The 15825-nt window shown below is 44.0% G+C and overlaps 1 protein-coding gene across 10 annotated transcripts in view; it reads left to right on the top strand.

The window, feature by feature from the left end:
• Window positions 1-15825, top strand: part of NCAM1 (neural cell adhesion molecule 1) — a 75968-nt gene that overhangs the window by 22129 nt on the left and 38014 nt on the right. For all 10 annotated transcript variants that reach the window (XM_071726792.1, XM_071726783.1, XM_071726791.1 and 7 more), the window contains exons 2-3: window positions 13403-13477; window positions 14944-15162. In XM_071726792.1, the coding sequence (XP_071582893.1) occupies window positions 13403-13477; window positions 14944-15162 (294 nt within the window). The remainder of the gene's footprint in view (window positions 1-13402; window positions 13478-14943; window positions 15163-15825) is intronic.

Below are 15825 nucleotides of genomic sequence, written 5' to 3'. Positions count from 1 at the left end.
TGGGCTCTAAATAAATGTACACTGGTTATTTTAATGGTCTGTCCACCTATTTCTGATGGGGCATTTTGCTGTGGGGTTTTAAATAATTTCTTTCAGCTCCGTTCTCATGCCCCTGCCTTTTTTGACTGTTTCAGCCTGAAAGCTCTTTTCAGGACTGTTTCAGTGGGTGTGGTTCCCTGGACAATACACCACTAATTTCAGGGAAATTCCAGCCCTGGTGCATGGCTTAGCTTTTGGCCACATCTGACCTTTCAGGACGTTCTCAATTAACTAATGGGAAGCTCAGGATCAAGTGTGGAGAGAGAGAAGTCCCTATCCACAGCAGCTGGCTGAGGATCTTAGGTAGCAGTTCCCAAATTACCAATGACATTCACATGGGAATTTCTGATGCAGTCTTGCAGAGAGTAGCAGTTGGTATGAAAGAGAAGATCTGTAGTGCTACAAAAACCATTGTGAAATATCAGTCCTGAGATGGAGGGTGGGAGGAGGCAATAATTGGCAAGCAGAGATGTTAGGGAAGTGCAGTATGCAACTCTTGTTGTGGACTAATTGTGAGATTTATCTGGTGGAATAATGTGTCAAGAGTTTTTAGCCATATTGATCCATATCACTCTTGATCGTATGATCAGTATTAAAACCAACTGAATTAATTTTTTAATTTTTTTTGGGCCTCCTCTGGGTGCTTTACTTGTGCTGCCATTGCTGTGGACACAGCTCCCAGGGATGGGCAGTTGAGTTACCAGGTGGAATTAAAGGAGTGGGGAGTTTTTCTTTCCCCTAGATGCTGAACTCTTCTGATTTTCCTCGGGGAGGGCCCAGTGAGCATTAGAGATGTGTGGACAGATTCTGCAATTACAGCTGTCACAACTTTCTGCTCAGCATCCTCAGGAAACAATAATTTCCCTTGCTGTTGTTTTGAGAAGTTTTTTCCACTGGGATCTTCAGCGTGTGATGCTCCCTTCACCAGTGCAGCATTACTGTTGCATTGCTTTGCCATCTCCTGTCCCTTTCCTCCTCTTATTTTTATCTGTCCTTGTCTGTGTTTGTCCTTCAGTTCACCAGAAACAAAACATCCTTTGTGGCTGTAAACTCAGCGTGCCAAATAGTTTGAATAACTGTAGCCCTCCAAGAGTGGATGTGAAACATAAAAGCCACAGTAAATTCCTTTTAATGCCATCCTATAAAAACAAGAATTCCTGGTTCAATAATTGGGGCAGGAGAATGGTTGACCTCCTTGTTTGATGCAATCATTAGCTTGCTTGGCTTGGTTCACAGTCTACTTACATTCTGTATTTAACTCTGCAGCCAGTCATTTAGTGTTAATGATGCTGCATTCATTAACATCCCAATGAGACTTCTTTTCTTTTTCATGCTTTTCTTCATAGGGAAATCATTCAGGTACCTGAGCCTGGCTGCCCACGTGCTGCCATGGAGCATGGGTGGGTTTTACTGCCTTTGTTGGGCTCTGGGAAGGGAAGGGCCCTGGAAGCAAATTGGTTTTCATGTCTGTGGCTGCAATTTGCATTTATGCTTCTGATAGACACAGGTGAAAAAGTAATTGGATGTTACAGTGTTAAGAATGCTAGTTAGCATTAGCCTTGAGAAGATTGCATGGAAGTTTTTTATTATTATTATTATTTTCAGCCATATTTCCTTTTCTCCTTAGAGATGAAAGAGCATAAATCACACACCAGAGTAAAGAAAGGGGAAAAATAAGTTATCTGTGGATATTAAAAACAATTGGACTTGACTGGGGCTGTATCTGGGGCCTCACAGCAGTTTTAAATCACAGGGGAGAGATCTTGAGAGAAAATGAGGCAGCAGCTTGGCTTTTGTAGCACACGTGTGCTTGGCCCAGGCTGTTCCCTTGCAGATCACAAGTGTTTTGTCTGTTACATCTTGCTGGTGGCTGCTCTGTGCTGCTCTGATTTACCTCTGCAATGGGATTTGGGCAGGGCTATGCAGTGTGAGTGGGCTCCAAGGTTTAGGTCAGTAATTTGTGTGATTTATGTATATTATATATACTACACACCGAGACAGGCAAGTGTGGCTTGGTTTTAGGATCAAACCCTGTTCTTTTATCAGGAAAGCAGGGATCCTGCTGGCATTGCCATCTTGCTGTGCCCCTGGCTAAGCATTCACTGCTCCCCAGACACCAGCTGGCTCTGCCATGGACATGGAGAGCAGGATTTATCTATCTGCCTCCTCCTGGCTCTCACTTGAGTGTCCCAAGGGGTCCCCATGGAAATCCAGGCTAGCAGCTGTCCCCAGGGACCTCAGAGCAGCGTGTAAAGCACTGACCACTGTCTGGAAGTCAGCTTCTGCCTCTGCCCCTGAGCTGAGCTGAGCTGGCAGGGCAGCCAATTACGTCTGTTACCATTCCAGATCCTTCATTCTTTAGGATCTCTTTCAGTTTGTGTCATCTGTAGGGATGCTTGCAGCCCAGATGCTTGCTGCCTCGTCTCAGGAGCCACAGGCAGAGCAGAATTTGCAATGTACAGTCTGATTTTTGAAAGGCTGAGGAATGGGCATTGGGATCACATCTGCTGCTTCCTGAGCTCAAGGAGGGAAGGAGTTTGTGTCATACATTTACATGTTTTCCCTGTGGGTACAGGAACAAACCCAAAAATACCTCTTGGAAATGATGAGTTAGTGACCAAGTTCTGATTTCCTGATAGGAAAAGTACCCCAGTTCTCCCAGGCAAATAAAAGGCATTTTGTTGGTTCGTGGGGTTGGTTTTGTTGTTGTTGTTGTTTTATGGCTTTTTTGTTTTGTTTCATTTTCATTTTTTTTTCTAATATTGCAAATGGAGCTATGTTTCCAGTTTCTGAAAAAAATCTGATACCCAAGATGAGGCCACTGAGGACAGTGTTCTTGGTAATGACCTTGAAGTGCCCATTGCTGTTGATGGAAATCACTGCTGCTTTACTTTCATGCTTCAGAAACTTGGGTTTGTGGGTAGGCTTCTTAATGGATTGACCCAATCAGAACAGAAGCAATTTAGGATTAGTGGACATGTTTTTCTTTCCTGTCAAATGACTCTTGGATAAGAAGAGTTTATTATTTTAATTCCCTGATCTGCCTTGTCTTCTTGCTTCTTGCAGACTGTCCTAGCTGTTTTTCCCTGTGATTTTTGGGGAGGGGAGAGTCATCTGGCACACGTTTCTAGAATTTAATTGTGGCATCCAGAAATACACTGTGGCTCAAAATAAACCCATCCATGGCTCTTGACACTGGAAGAAAGCTTTCCAGACCCACTGTGGTCTTCATTACAGCAAAGAAAGCAGTTGTTAGTGGCAGGAGAAATTTATTCAGGAGATTGCTATTTCTGCAATGTCAGAGTTGTGCAGCTGTGTGGAGGGACTTGATAATATCCTAGCCAGGGCCCCCATCTGTTTCCAATAAAACATGGAGGGGAAAAAAAATGCAAAAGTGTCAGGAAAGAGCAGTTGTGCAGTGCAGATTGGGAGGTAAATCCTAGCAGTTGTCTGCTGCCAGCTTTCCCTCCCTCTCTCTCCATATCTTCATAATGAGAAGTGAGCATCTACATTTTCTTCTCCCTTTCTTTTTTTTTTTTTTTTCCTAAGAATAGGTATTATTATTTATGCTCTGACAAATGAGCTGGAGGGAAGTGCATTGCATAGCTGTGGTCCTGGGCAGCAATGGATCTCATTAGGCCCATGCAACGCTCAGTGTTCAGTCCTCTTCCTGCAAATAAATGGTACAGGGTGGGTTTCTGCTGCCTCTTGGAATGCCTGGTCAGAAGATGGACTCCAGCAGGGTGGGTGGAAGTTTTACTGAAATGCTTTCTCCTCTAGAGAAATCAAGGGGTGCAATGTAAGGCAGAAAACAATGAGATTATTTTAGGAAGAACTTGAAACTCAGTTTGCTTTGCTTTCATTTGAAAGTCACAGAGTGCAGGCAGCAGTGTACCTGCTGTGACTTTTCTTCAGTTTTTCTAGCTTTGTAACACAAAATCCATAATGTGATTAATTGTAGTGAAACCAGTCACAGATGGGATGAGAGGCACTTGAGCCAAAGATTTCATGGATCCTCGTATCTTACATAGAAATTTTTAAGCCATTCTGATGGGATTTGGCATCTCAAACCTGTTGTTTTTGGTGGCTGCAAATGAATATTACTTTTCCATGATACTGAATTAACTTTGGTCAGCCCTTCGTTCCACATCAAGGCCTCTTGAGACAGTGGGAGAGGGAAAAATGGGAACAGAAGGTCCTTCTTTGCCCTTCCATGGCTATTAACCTTCTGTTGTCTGACTGAGTCAAATGTCTGTCTGAGCTCCAGTGGGAAGGGTGCTTGTCCCTGCCTGCAGTGACACTGCCTGGGGCTGTGTTTGGAATGCTCAGAATCTCTTTAGATTTGGACTCCCAGGAGATGGATGCTTTCCAGTCTGTTCCCATCCTGAGCTTTGGTGGGTTTGGGTTTGTTGGTTTGCTTGGGTTTTTTGCCATGCAAGGATTTGGTATAGGTTAGGATCTTGGTGTATGAAGTGTTACGTGAACACAGGATAAAAGTAACAGGTGATGCTTTTACAAAACTGAATTTCTGTTGGAGCAAAAAACGTCAGGGTTGGAATGGATTGAGAAGTGAAAAGAATAAGGAATGGAATAGATGGAAACAGCCTGGAAGTTGGACAGTCTCCTGAGAGATCAGAAAGGCATTCTGGCACCTGTCCTCAAATGGCACGGCCCAAATGAAACCCTGGTGACATTGTCAGTCCCACTGAAACACTGGTGACATTGTCATTTTGCCATTTTGGAAGAAGAAGTAGGATCCTGTGCAGTTCAGCAGCAGTGAACTTAGGCTGTAGAATCCCAAGTTTCATCAGATAAATAAAGCATTACAGGCAGAACCTTCCTGACAGGAACAGGTGACTTTGGGAACAGAGAGTGCTTCAGAGGTGCTTCAGTGGGGTTTCAGCAGAAGGAGCAGTCCAGGCCTTGTGCCAGCTGGGAATTTACAGCTGTAGTTGAATGAAACCCTGATGTACAGAGGTGAAAGCAGCTGCTGCTGATTGCATGGCATTAACACTGAATGAAACCCAGGAGTCCACCCAAGGGAGAACTCCATGAGCTTTAAGTGCTCTACAGCTTCACACCAAGCAGATATTTAGGGAAAGGGCTTGCTGACTTTACTTACAGTCTGTGTCACCCAGCTCTCATCCTGGTCTGCAAGGAGTTGGGAGTCTGGTGGTATAATTGTGAATGGGGTCACTTTGTGCTACAGGCAGCAAGTGAGTGCAGCTGCAGGGGCTGCATGTGGGGAATGGCTGACAAGGAGGCACAAGGAAATGAGGTTTTAAGGAATTAGGGATGTGCTTGGGACAGCTGCCTGAGACACCAGCCACAAGGGAAAAAAAAAAAAAAAAAGGCAGGAAAAAAGCTTCTGAATCTGGAAAGCAGAAGCAGCCATCTGTGGAACTGATATTAAGTGTTCTCTCAGATAAAGTTTGCTCCTTCTAATAACCAAGGGTATGTGCAGCTTTTTATTTGTTGCTGCCTTTTGGCTCCCCACCCCTCCTTTGATCCAGAGGTACACAGGTAATTGGTGATTGCAGCCCAGGAACCAGATTCAGGTATCCTTGTACATCAGTAGCAGAATGAACGGGGACTTGGAATGTTCATGTTTCTGAATTTGTTGCCACTAAATAATTTCTGGCGCATTGCTCATCCCATCAAGCTTTTTTTTCTACAACCTAATTCTGCTCTTTCTGCTTTCTGACTTCTTTCTGGCCTCACCTCACCCCGGAGTCTTCCTCAGCCTCATTCTGCCTTCAGTTCCAGAGATGTTTGCTGTTCCTGAGCCATGGGTTACACACTCCCTCTCGTGGTTTGCTCAGGATGGTGCTGGGTAGGACAGGGAACCCTTCTGGTTCTGTAGCAGTGCTGAAAGCATTCACCCAGCCTGCTGGTAGATGTTTCTTTGTGTGTTTTAAAATGCAAAGCTATTAAGTAATTGCATTTAACATTTACTACTCATTCCAATAAAGTAAGTAGATTTTTTTTTTTCTTTAATTTCTCCTTAGAAGGAAATTGCTTCAGTAATTTCTTTGGTCTATGGTAAAATTATTTCTGGTGTCCAGAATAAAATGTTTCTATATGTTGTATGTTTCTGAAAACTTTTCTGAAGGGATTGCTGTTTGTCCATGCTGATTTTGTGCATGCAGAGAAGGCACTGACACCCAGGGATTCTCCCCCAGGGATTCTCACTGTGCTCCTGCACAACTTCTCAATTAATCTTACAGATTGTAGAGAAGTGAGTGAAGCAGATTCTCTGCAGAAATGTCAGCAATTGCTGCTTTGACATGGAAATGTACAGTTATGATAATAGAGCTAAATCAGAACACTAAAAGACTGGGCTGTACTACACCCCTTTTGATTTTGGGTCAGATAGATTGGTTTCAGTGTTCAAAAGCAAACAGCAGCCAGGTTGTAGCTCTGGGAGCTGAGCCTGAGTGTGCTGCTCTGCAAATGTGCTGTGTTACTTCAGGGTGAGATGTTCAAGCTGTAGTTAAGCAGTCTTTGCAGCCTTCTCCAAAGGCCATGTTGGCTCTCAGTCATTCTTACAGAATTTATTTCATCAGTAAACTGAGAAGCCCCAATGTGTGCAGAGAGTGACTGCAGAACTCTGAGATTTTTATCTTTTCCACTGGTGCAATTATTTGACTTGTTCCCTATCAGATTTATTGGCTCTGCTGGATGTAGCATAGGTCCTGCTAGGGCAGTTTGCTTATGGGATAAATTTCATCTGTGTCCTGTGGAATTGTTGGGGGCTCCCTTGCTCCATTTTGGGTTCCAAAGCAGCAAACACAGAAATGCTCTGGAATCCTCCTTGGTTTAGCATTGATGGAGCCCAAACTCTGCTCTTCTGCTCCAGTGAAAGAGAGGTGAGGAGACTGAAGTGTAGGACCACATTGAATCTTTATGGGAATGTAAAAGAAAAGAATAAAGCTCATGTGAGGGTAAGCTGAATTTTTTCAATCCTTTGTCACTGTGAAATAAAGATAATGGAATTTAGTGCTAACTGCTGCTGTTGTGGCTTCCAGAGCAGATTGGTAATGGGAATTATTGATCACCTCTGCCAACTTTATTGTATCCATTTAGTTTTTATGTAGTACATCATCCTTAAAGCTTATAGAGACACCCTTCTACCCTTCAACTATATAGTCTCTGAAAGGCCATTTTACACTTTCCTGCTCAGCTGTCTTTTTGTCTGAAATGAATGCAAGTGTTGGATGGATAGAGACAGAGCTGTGTTCATTTTTGCTTAATTTTGCTGGTGATTATTTGCCTGGCTGCAGATCTGGATAAGGTTGGGAAATGTAGCACTGGGTGATTTGGGTTTGTGGTTTTGTTTTTTGGTGTGGCTTGTGTTTTGTTTGGTTTTTTTAAGCTGAGAAAAAAAAATTAGCTTTTTAAAATGGTGATAAAAGGCAGGGTATTCATGGAAGAACGGAACTGGAAGCATTCCTTCCAATATTCTGGAGTTGTGATTGGTCAAACGAATCATAAAGCCAAATCAGTGTTGTGGGTTTTTTGTGTGTGTGTTTGTTGGTTTTTGGGGGGTTTTTTGAACAAGAAAAAAAAAAGTATGTGTGTGCAGCAATCATGTCTAGATTTTGGAACCTGTAGACCTCTTAGCAAAAGTGATGCCACTGATAGATATCACTGCTTGTTAGAATTAAGGAAATTAACACAATGGAGCTTTAGAAGACAGATAAATAAGCCCCAGCCATTAGCAAATAGAGGTCAGGTGGAGTCTGTCCTTGGCTATACCTTATCCCAGGGATTAACCTTGCCTACTTCTATTTTAAAAGCTGGTGCTGACTATTGTTGGACACCACCTGACTGCCCATATTGTGACAGAGGAGCAGAGGCCACAGTGAGAGACCAGGAGACTTGTGCTAAGGGCTCTTCAGATTGCAAACAAAACATCAGTCTCTACCCTAAAGAATTCAGCTGCAATTCTGGTCTATATAGTCCCTATCAAGAGCTGTGCCCTGTCATTAAACCTGAGTTGTCTTATATTTGCTGTGGTGAATTTTTGCCAGGTTTCCAGGAGACTTCCCAGGACACAAGAGATAAAGTGTTTGCTCAGCTCCTGGCCCCTTGGTTTCTGTTTATCCTGTCGGGCACAGCTGATGCTCTAAGACATGGGAGGGCAGGTTGGTTCTGTAGCCTTTTTCTTTCTTCCTTGGGATCACCCCTTTTTGAGCTCCTTGGCTGTAAATGATGTCTAAATCTGAGTTTGTGTAAACTGTTCCTCTTCTCTATGTTGTAGTGCCTGAACGAGGAGAGCCACTGATTTATTGCCTCTAACTTGAAATCCCTCTGACAACTACATGGCTAAAATAGGAATGCAGCAGCAGAGAGGAGGCAGTAAACAAACTCTTCCCACTCTTGCCTGAGGGCATTTTTTATTCTCTTCAACTGTGTTGAAGAGTTTGTTCCATCACCAGAGGGATCTCATTGAGCTACTCAGATAAGTGAGGCAGGCAGCTGCCAGCCCTGGTGAGAAGTGCAGCAAGAAAGGTGCACACAGGGTGCAGGAATGAAGACAAGAACCTGCCACACTCTGTAGTGATGACTGAATCCCAAGAAAGAGGAAAATCAGCATGGATGATCTCAGGCAGAGAGCTGCTTGGTTTTCTGCAGAGCTGTTTGCTGACCGTGAAAGGATGGAATTAAATAATCATAAGTGGCAGGGCACTTTCTAATGTTATTGTAAGCTGCATATCAACAACAGCTTATCTGTAGGAGGTGGCATCCAACAGTCCTTTCCCTGTCCTCTGGCTGGGCAGGAAGAAAGGCACTAAGAGGATGCCCAGACTGGCTCAGGAATCCCCCAAATGTGTGTTTGGGAGCACTGTGCTCAGCAAGCCCCTGTGTGCAGCACAGCAAGAGCATCCTCTCCTACACCAGCTGCACATCACCCCTGGACCACTGATGTCTGGGGTTTTGTTTTGTTTTGTCAGTTGGTTCTCCTCTAAATGTTGCTTTGGTCATGCCTTTCTCTTTGCACTTTACCATTTCACACCTACAGTGAGCTGCTGTTTGCTTCCTCTCTGAATCTCTCTGTCCTGATATTCCTCCAAGGTATCCCCAGTCCCCTCCAGTTCAGGGCAGAATTACTGAGCAGTTGCCATGGTGATGCAGGAGGGGCTGGAGCTGCAGAGCAGCTGAGCTCCATCCCAGCTGCCTGCCTCCTACTCCTGAGCAGTCAGGGGATTTTAATAAAGTGACCATGTACAGGAGGCATGTCTTTGTCTGCTTAAGCCTTTGTTGCATATTAAATCCTGAGGGCTTTCACCATAATCTGCTGAACTCACAAGCTTTACAAATCCTACCCTTACTCAGACATGAAACCCAGTAGATAGTTTTTTCCTACTCAGTTTTGTTTATTTCTGGAATTCAGCATGTGCTGTGGAGTTTTATTAGGCAGCTTGCTAGAAATGAACAAATTCGAAGTAGAGTCTTTATGAAGTGAACCTAAGGTTTGACCTTTAAAATTAGTTTTATCCATATTGTGTTTTATTTGCCAGAAGGTGATGCCTTTTCTCTTCAGCTTCACTTGCATGTTGCAGAAGAATGTAATCCAGAGGAAAAGCAGTGGGAACAGAAAACTGAAAGTTTGTGCTGTTGCTTCTAGCTTTTAACTTTTAACTTGTAGCTCTTCCCACAAGGCTGCATAAATTCCATTTGTTTCTGGGTGTGCAAATGGTGTCAGCAGGCAGGGTGAGCTCTTCTGAAAACCTTGTGCTTGTGAATTTGCAGTACTGCAGCTCTCTAGTGAAGTGGTTTTAGTGTTCCCCTGATGGATGCTCAGGAGCAGGGTGTGCATCAGCCCTCCTGTTTCCTATGGGGGTGACTGCACTTCCCTCACCCTCTGCTTCACTGGAGTCCTTTTGAATTTAGATATAGAACCAATACCAGCAATTAACACACTTTCCTCTGCTTGAAGTGCCATGTTATTTACATGCCAGGTACAGCCTGCTGCGTTAGCCTCGGGCTTAGCCCAGCAGGAAGACATCCTCCCTCCTGCTACCAAAATCATGATTTAATTTGAGCTCATTTGGTTTTGTTGCAATGTAAAACTAATTATATTTGACTACAGATGAACAGGAAGCAGCATTAGCAGAGTTTTTCAAATCAATGGGGAGTTATTCAGCATCATTTGGGGGCTGGGGAACTTTGTAACCAGAGAAAAGATACGGGAGAGGGCAGAGCTATAAAAAGTGTTATTGTGTTATTATGAAGAGGCCTTTTAATGCAGTTATTATGTGATGCTAAAAAGGCCCTTATTGCTTGAAGTTGGAAGTGGAATACAAATAGGCTCACAGTGTCTATTAAATGAAGAGTGGAAAAAATAGTCTCCATTTTCATGAACTGCAAAGCAAAAATAACAATTAAGTAGTGATTAAAATCTGTGGCAGTGATGGGTTTGTTAGTTTGATCATATACTAACAATGTTTAGCAAGTAGGGGGCAATTGTTTGTCTAATTTAAGGCAGAGTTCGATGTTAGGGTGAAGGTTTTTATCCAGGTTATGGTGTCAGCAAATTGTTCTGCTGATAAGGGCTGGTTGAAACAATTAGGGTTGAATTCTCCTCGGTGTAAAATAAATATAAATGAGCTTGATGTGAATAATTCAGAGAAGCATTTCTTTTCAGATAATCTGTGACTTCCAGAAGTTATCTCCAGTTTCCCTGACTGGAGGCTGCTGGACAAACACAGCTCAGCTCTTTTGTGTCTAATTAAATCACCAGGGCTGTGCCTCCCAGCCCTTTGTCAACTGCTTTGTAGGAGAAACCCTTAACATTGTTTGCAAACACTTTGAGAATGAAAACCAGAGCAGACCCACAGCCTATCCAGGCTCTTATCTTGGCTCTTACAGAGAATCCCCACCAGAGACTGAGAAAAGCTCTCGAAAGTGCAGAAGGGATCCATTGGTTTATTCATAGTGTTGTGTGGCAAAAAGAAAAAAAAAATAAAAAGAGAGAGGAATTAATTTCTTTGGATCTCAGTTAGCTCAAAGCCATTTTAGCACTGTTTGCTGGGAATGCTTGGCTGAGTGGAAAGGAAGCTGATGAGTGGTCTGAATGCACTTTGTGGGGCTGCTCTGGGTTTCCAAGGCAGGGCTGTAGGGGAATGAAATCAGAGTTTGGTTGTGTTCCCAGCTGATATGAAGTTCAGGGCTCAGAAGAATGTCTTGGACAGGCTATGAGGGGCTCAAGACTTTTATGTCCCCTTGTTCTGAAAGCCTCTTGGCTTCCAGGCAAGGCATCCAGTCAGTCATACCTGCAAATGTTAGCCAGAACTGGAACACACAGTACTCACAGCTCTGCTTTCAATTGAATCTTGGCTGGGTTATCTGTTTATTGCTGTGTCCCAGCCTTTTGAGATGGAATACAAGCATTTATCAGTCTAGCCTGTTAAAATCTGGTAAGAATTAAACTGTGGCATGGACTTTGCACTATTATTATCCTTTTTGGACCCCCACTGGCTCCAATTAATTGCTTCCAGTTTGCTCATGAAGAGAAATGCATGGCAGAATGGTTCTTGGCCAGAGAAATGTGCTCAGACACCTTTATCAGGAAATCCTGCTACTTCTATCCTTCTAATGATGGCAGGCAGTGCTCCTTCAGTCTGGGGGTAGCTGTGTATTTCATGTCAAACCTCCCAGCCCATATGTCTGTTTTGCAGGTCCTGTAAGGAATGTTGCCATTGGCACACACCAAGAGGTTTTAATTTCTGAAGCAGTGTGTTTTTCTTAAAAACCCAGATGTGCTTGGCAGCTCAACCTAATGCCTCTGTGGTCTGGAGGTAAAATCAGCTTCTGGGAGAGGGGAGTTTTCACACATTACAGCCTGAAAACACAGAGGGTGACAGACAAAGCATTTGCATGATGTTGCTGAGAAGCACTCTGGCTCCATGGGTTAGAGGAATGGCTGGAATAAGATGCTTGTTTTCTGCAAGATAATGGCTGCAGGTTTGACATAAAACCTCTTCATTTTGGTCTCTTTAAATTCATGGCTGACCTGGACTTGTTAGGCCACAGGGCTGCTCCAGGATTAAGCTTTAGCTGGAGGAAAGCCATAATCCAATTACATTTTCTGCCTAATAGGTCATAATTTATGCTATGAAGAATGCAGTGATGTTGCTGGGGGAAAGGGTATTAGGCATGCTTAGATATGCAGTTTGGGAGGCTAATTGTAAAGGAAGATCCATGTGGGGGGTGTGCTCTCCTTTCTCACTTCTGTAGGACTGATGTCCTTCAAATCAGAGAGTAAGTAGTCAGGCTGGACTGGACATAACAGAGAGCTTCTGGCTGGTGAGCTCTCATCTTGGCTGTCTAGCTGGCTTTGGTTTGATTGTTGTTTCTCCTCGTGTTGTGCAAAACCAGAACTGTTTTAATAAATTCAGCATCTTTGGTTTCTGGGGACAGTTCCAAAATGCTATGTGCCTTCTCTTTTGTCTATTAAATGTTAATCAGTTTCACTTTTGCTTATAAATGAGGGGGAAATGTTTGTTTGTTTTGTTTGTTTCAGTAGTGAGACTCCAAATGTAGCCTCTTGGAGAGCTGCTCAGAATGGTTCTTTAAGTTTGAAAGCTCATCTTTTAATTTAGATATCCAAATACAGATTAAAAAACTGAACTTTGGACTTCTGTTGTCAGTGTTGGTCTTTTTTTTTTTTTTACTGTGTGTAAGTGAGAAGGCTTTTATGGAGGCAGGCAGAGTTAGCAGTACCACAAAGCTGAAATCTGGTCTGGAGGAACTCAGAGGTGTAAATTTGAGCCATTTAAGATCTCTTTTTAATACCTTTGCATTCATTCCGTACAGCAGAGAACTTTCCAGCATCCCAGAATATGACTCTAAATTCAAAGTTCAGATGTTGGAAGTATTTGTAGAAGAACAACAATTCAAAAGAGCCTATAGGAGTAGGCTATTTAGTCCTTGCTGCACTGAATCTAATGAACCTTTAGCCCTTTATTACACTTGGCTCTTTGTACTTGCAGTTAGGTTTGGGATTGGATTGCATTAAAGTAATGTAGGTGAGAGAAATTAGTTGACCCAGAAATAAACCAGGCTGAATGCAGGAGCTGAAGGACAACATTGAGAAGTACAAGAAAGGTGAGAGTACCCCCAGACAAGACACATGTCCGTGCTTCTTCTGTGTCAGTGGGTAAAGGTTTCAAGGTAAATCAACCCTTTCTGCATCCTCCCATCTGGTTTTAAAAAGGGCTGGAAGAAACTCAATGTTAATGAAGCCAAACCCACTCCCCCCTGTGCTCTCCCATTGGATGGGTGGAGGATCCAAGGGGATTGGGGAGCTGGCATTGTTTTGCTGCTCTTTTTGTCTGACCTTGCACTTCTTTCCCAGCCTCTCTTCAGGTGGACATTGTTCCAAGCCAGGGGGAGATCAGCGTTGGAGAATCCAAGTTCTTCTTATGTCAAGGTGAGAGATGGCATCAGCTGCCTCCATCTGGGTTTCCTTGGAAGGGCAAGCAGTGTATTAGCCCTGGGATAAAAGCCCCAGTGCTGGCTCTGGCTCCAGGTACTCTTGCTCTTGCTTTCTCAGATGCCCTCATGGTTTATAAGACTGAGTAGCAAAGGCAACATTTGCTGTTTGTTGGTAACAGTAATTGCATTCTCCCTTGAGAGCTGGAAGTAGAAAGCAGCTCCAGAAACTGATTTTAAAATTAAAAACCAGGTTACTGGAATGCTGTCTGTGAGCTTGAGTAATAGCCACACACCTTGTATCATTCCACAGCTCTGTGATCTTTTGAATTTAGAATCAAACCTGATGTTTTTCCAAATTATTTCTCTAATCAACTGCTAACAGCTGTAATGGGAGTGCTGAGTGACTTGGGGGTTGTTACCTCTGCAACTAAGGATTTTAATGCTGCTGAAAACCTGCATTTCTTGTGACACAATTCACTGCTGCTGCCCCAGGCTGTTCTGCACAACGTGGTGCTGGCACAATCCCTCTGCCCCAAAGCAGCTCCTACAGATTTATGGCATTTTTCCAAATTAGCACCCACATGTCCTCTCCAGAGGTTTTCCAGAAGGCTGCTAGCCTGGATTCTGATGGGAGGAATTAGTATGTTGGAACACTGACATGGGAACATCCAGAAGCATGACAACAGAGCAGAGAGGTGCTCTGGGAGCAGAAGGCACTGAGAGGACCAAGCTCCCTCAGGAGGATGCTGACTGGGACAAGTGACAAGGCTGGCTGATCCCAGGGTGCTTCACTAAAGGGTAATTTGTTAATGCCAATGTATTTAAAAATAAAATACTCTGAGCAAGTGACATTGTGATAGTATTTACATTCAGAAGCCCCCGAGATCAATTAAGGCCCCTCCAACAATGGGAGCTTGTCCTAAATAGCAGAGCCACCCTGGGAAATGCAGAGATGGGTGCTGCAAGGAGGAGGCAGCCTGGAAGCACTTCTGATTTACAGTCTGAAAATTCTGATTTACACTGCATGCAGCAGGAGGTTTAAGCAGGAGGTCTTAGACCAGAACTGCTGCTAAAACATTGTCAGCATTTTGGTATGCAGAGTAGCCCAGGCTGCAAATAGGGGTGTTTATTGAAAACGTGACGGAGCTGAAGCAGGAAAAGATTTTTATTGCTCTGTGTGGTGGAGGAAGTGGGATGTAGGACCCCAGGATACATAGAGGGATATATGGGCTAAAGTGAGCGTAGCCCCTTAGATTATAAAGCCAACCTAATACCATTTTTGCAGGGCAGCAGCTGCACATTCACTGTGCTCTGAGAGAATTTCCTTTGCTTGCTTCATGCAGCAGAAGCCCTTCCCCTGGGTCAGCCTTCTGCGTCGTGTTACTGCTCACGTTTATTCCCTCTGTGCAGGTTTGTTGGGAACTGACTTCAATTTGCTGTTTTCCTTCTTCTTGTCTCCAGTGGCAGGAGAGGCCAAATACAAAGACATTTCCTGGTTTTCTCCTAACGGGGAGAAGCTGACCCCCAACCAGCAGCGCATCTCCGTGGTGCGGAACGATGACTTCTCCTCCACCCTCACCATCTACAACGCCAACATCGATGATGCTGGCATCTACAGATGTGTGGTCAGCTCTGGGGAGGAGGGAGACTCCGAGGCCACCGTCAACGTGAAAATTTTCCGTAAGAGAGCGACTCCGAGGCTGTTTTCTGGGCTGCCTTCTTGCACGTGTGTGAGGCAAGATTAGGGAGGCAACAATTTTACCTTCCTCAAACCAGGCTGGTTTCCAAGGGCAAGAAGGAGGGTGGGAAAAAGGGGTGTTAGGAATATGCAGCTGTCTTCTTTCCCTGCAAAATGAAGAAAGTGGGAACTGGGGCCTTGGTCTGGCCCATGTCCACTGCTTAAATTCTTCTGAAAACAGGGGAGCAGGGTTAGAGAAATAATCATCATCACAAATGCCTGGGAGGAGTAAGCAGAGAGAGCAGCTTTTGTGGATTGCAGACATGCTGTAATGTTCTGCAAAGAAGATCACATATTCAGAAGGGTTTTAATAAGCTATCAGGATGGTGTCCAGCAGAGCTTCAATAGCAGCTCTTCCCCTTTTTTGCTGGGAAGCTGTTCCAGGTTCATGTTTTCCCCTTGCAGTGTGGACAAGCCCTGAGTTAGGTAGAATATTGGTGTGGCTCCCTGATACACCTGGGAGGCATGGCTGGACAATAAGGTTCCTGTGTTGCAGTGCAGCAAGTCAGACACAGCTTTGTACTCCCCTTGGGAACACAAGACTTCAGAGAACATGTCCTCTGGGGGTTTTTTTGCTTTTCACTGGCTTGAGTCAGAAGCATAGC

Source organism: Heliangelus exortis, chromosome 26 (genome assembly GCF_036169615.1).
Source record: "Heliangelus exortis chromosome 26, bHelExo1.hap1, whole genome shotgun sequence".
Lineage (NCBI taxonomy): Eukaryota > Metazoa > Chordata > Aves > Apodiformes > Trochilidae > Heliangelus > Heliangelus exortis.
Note: the sequence above shows the minus strand (reverse complement) of the source record. Positions and strands in the feature narration are given on the sequence as shown.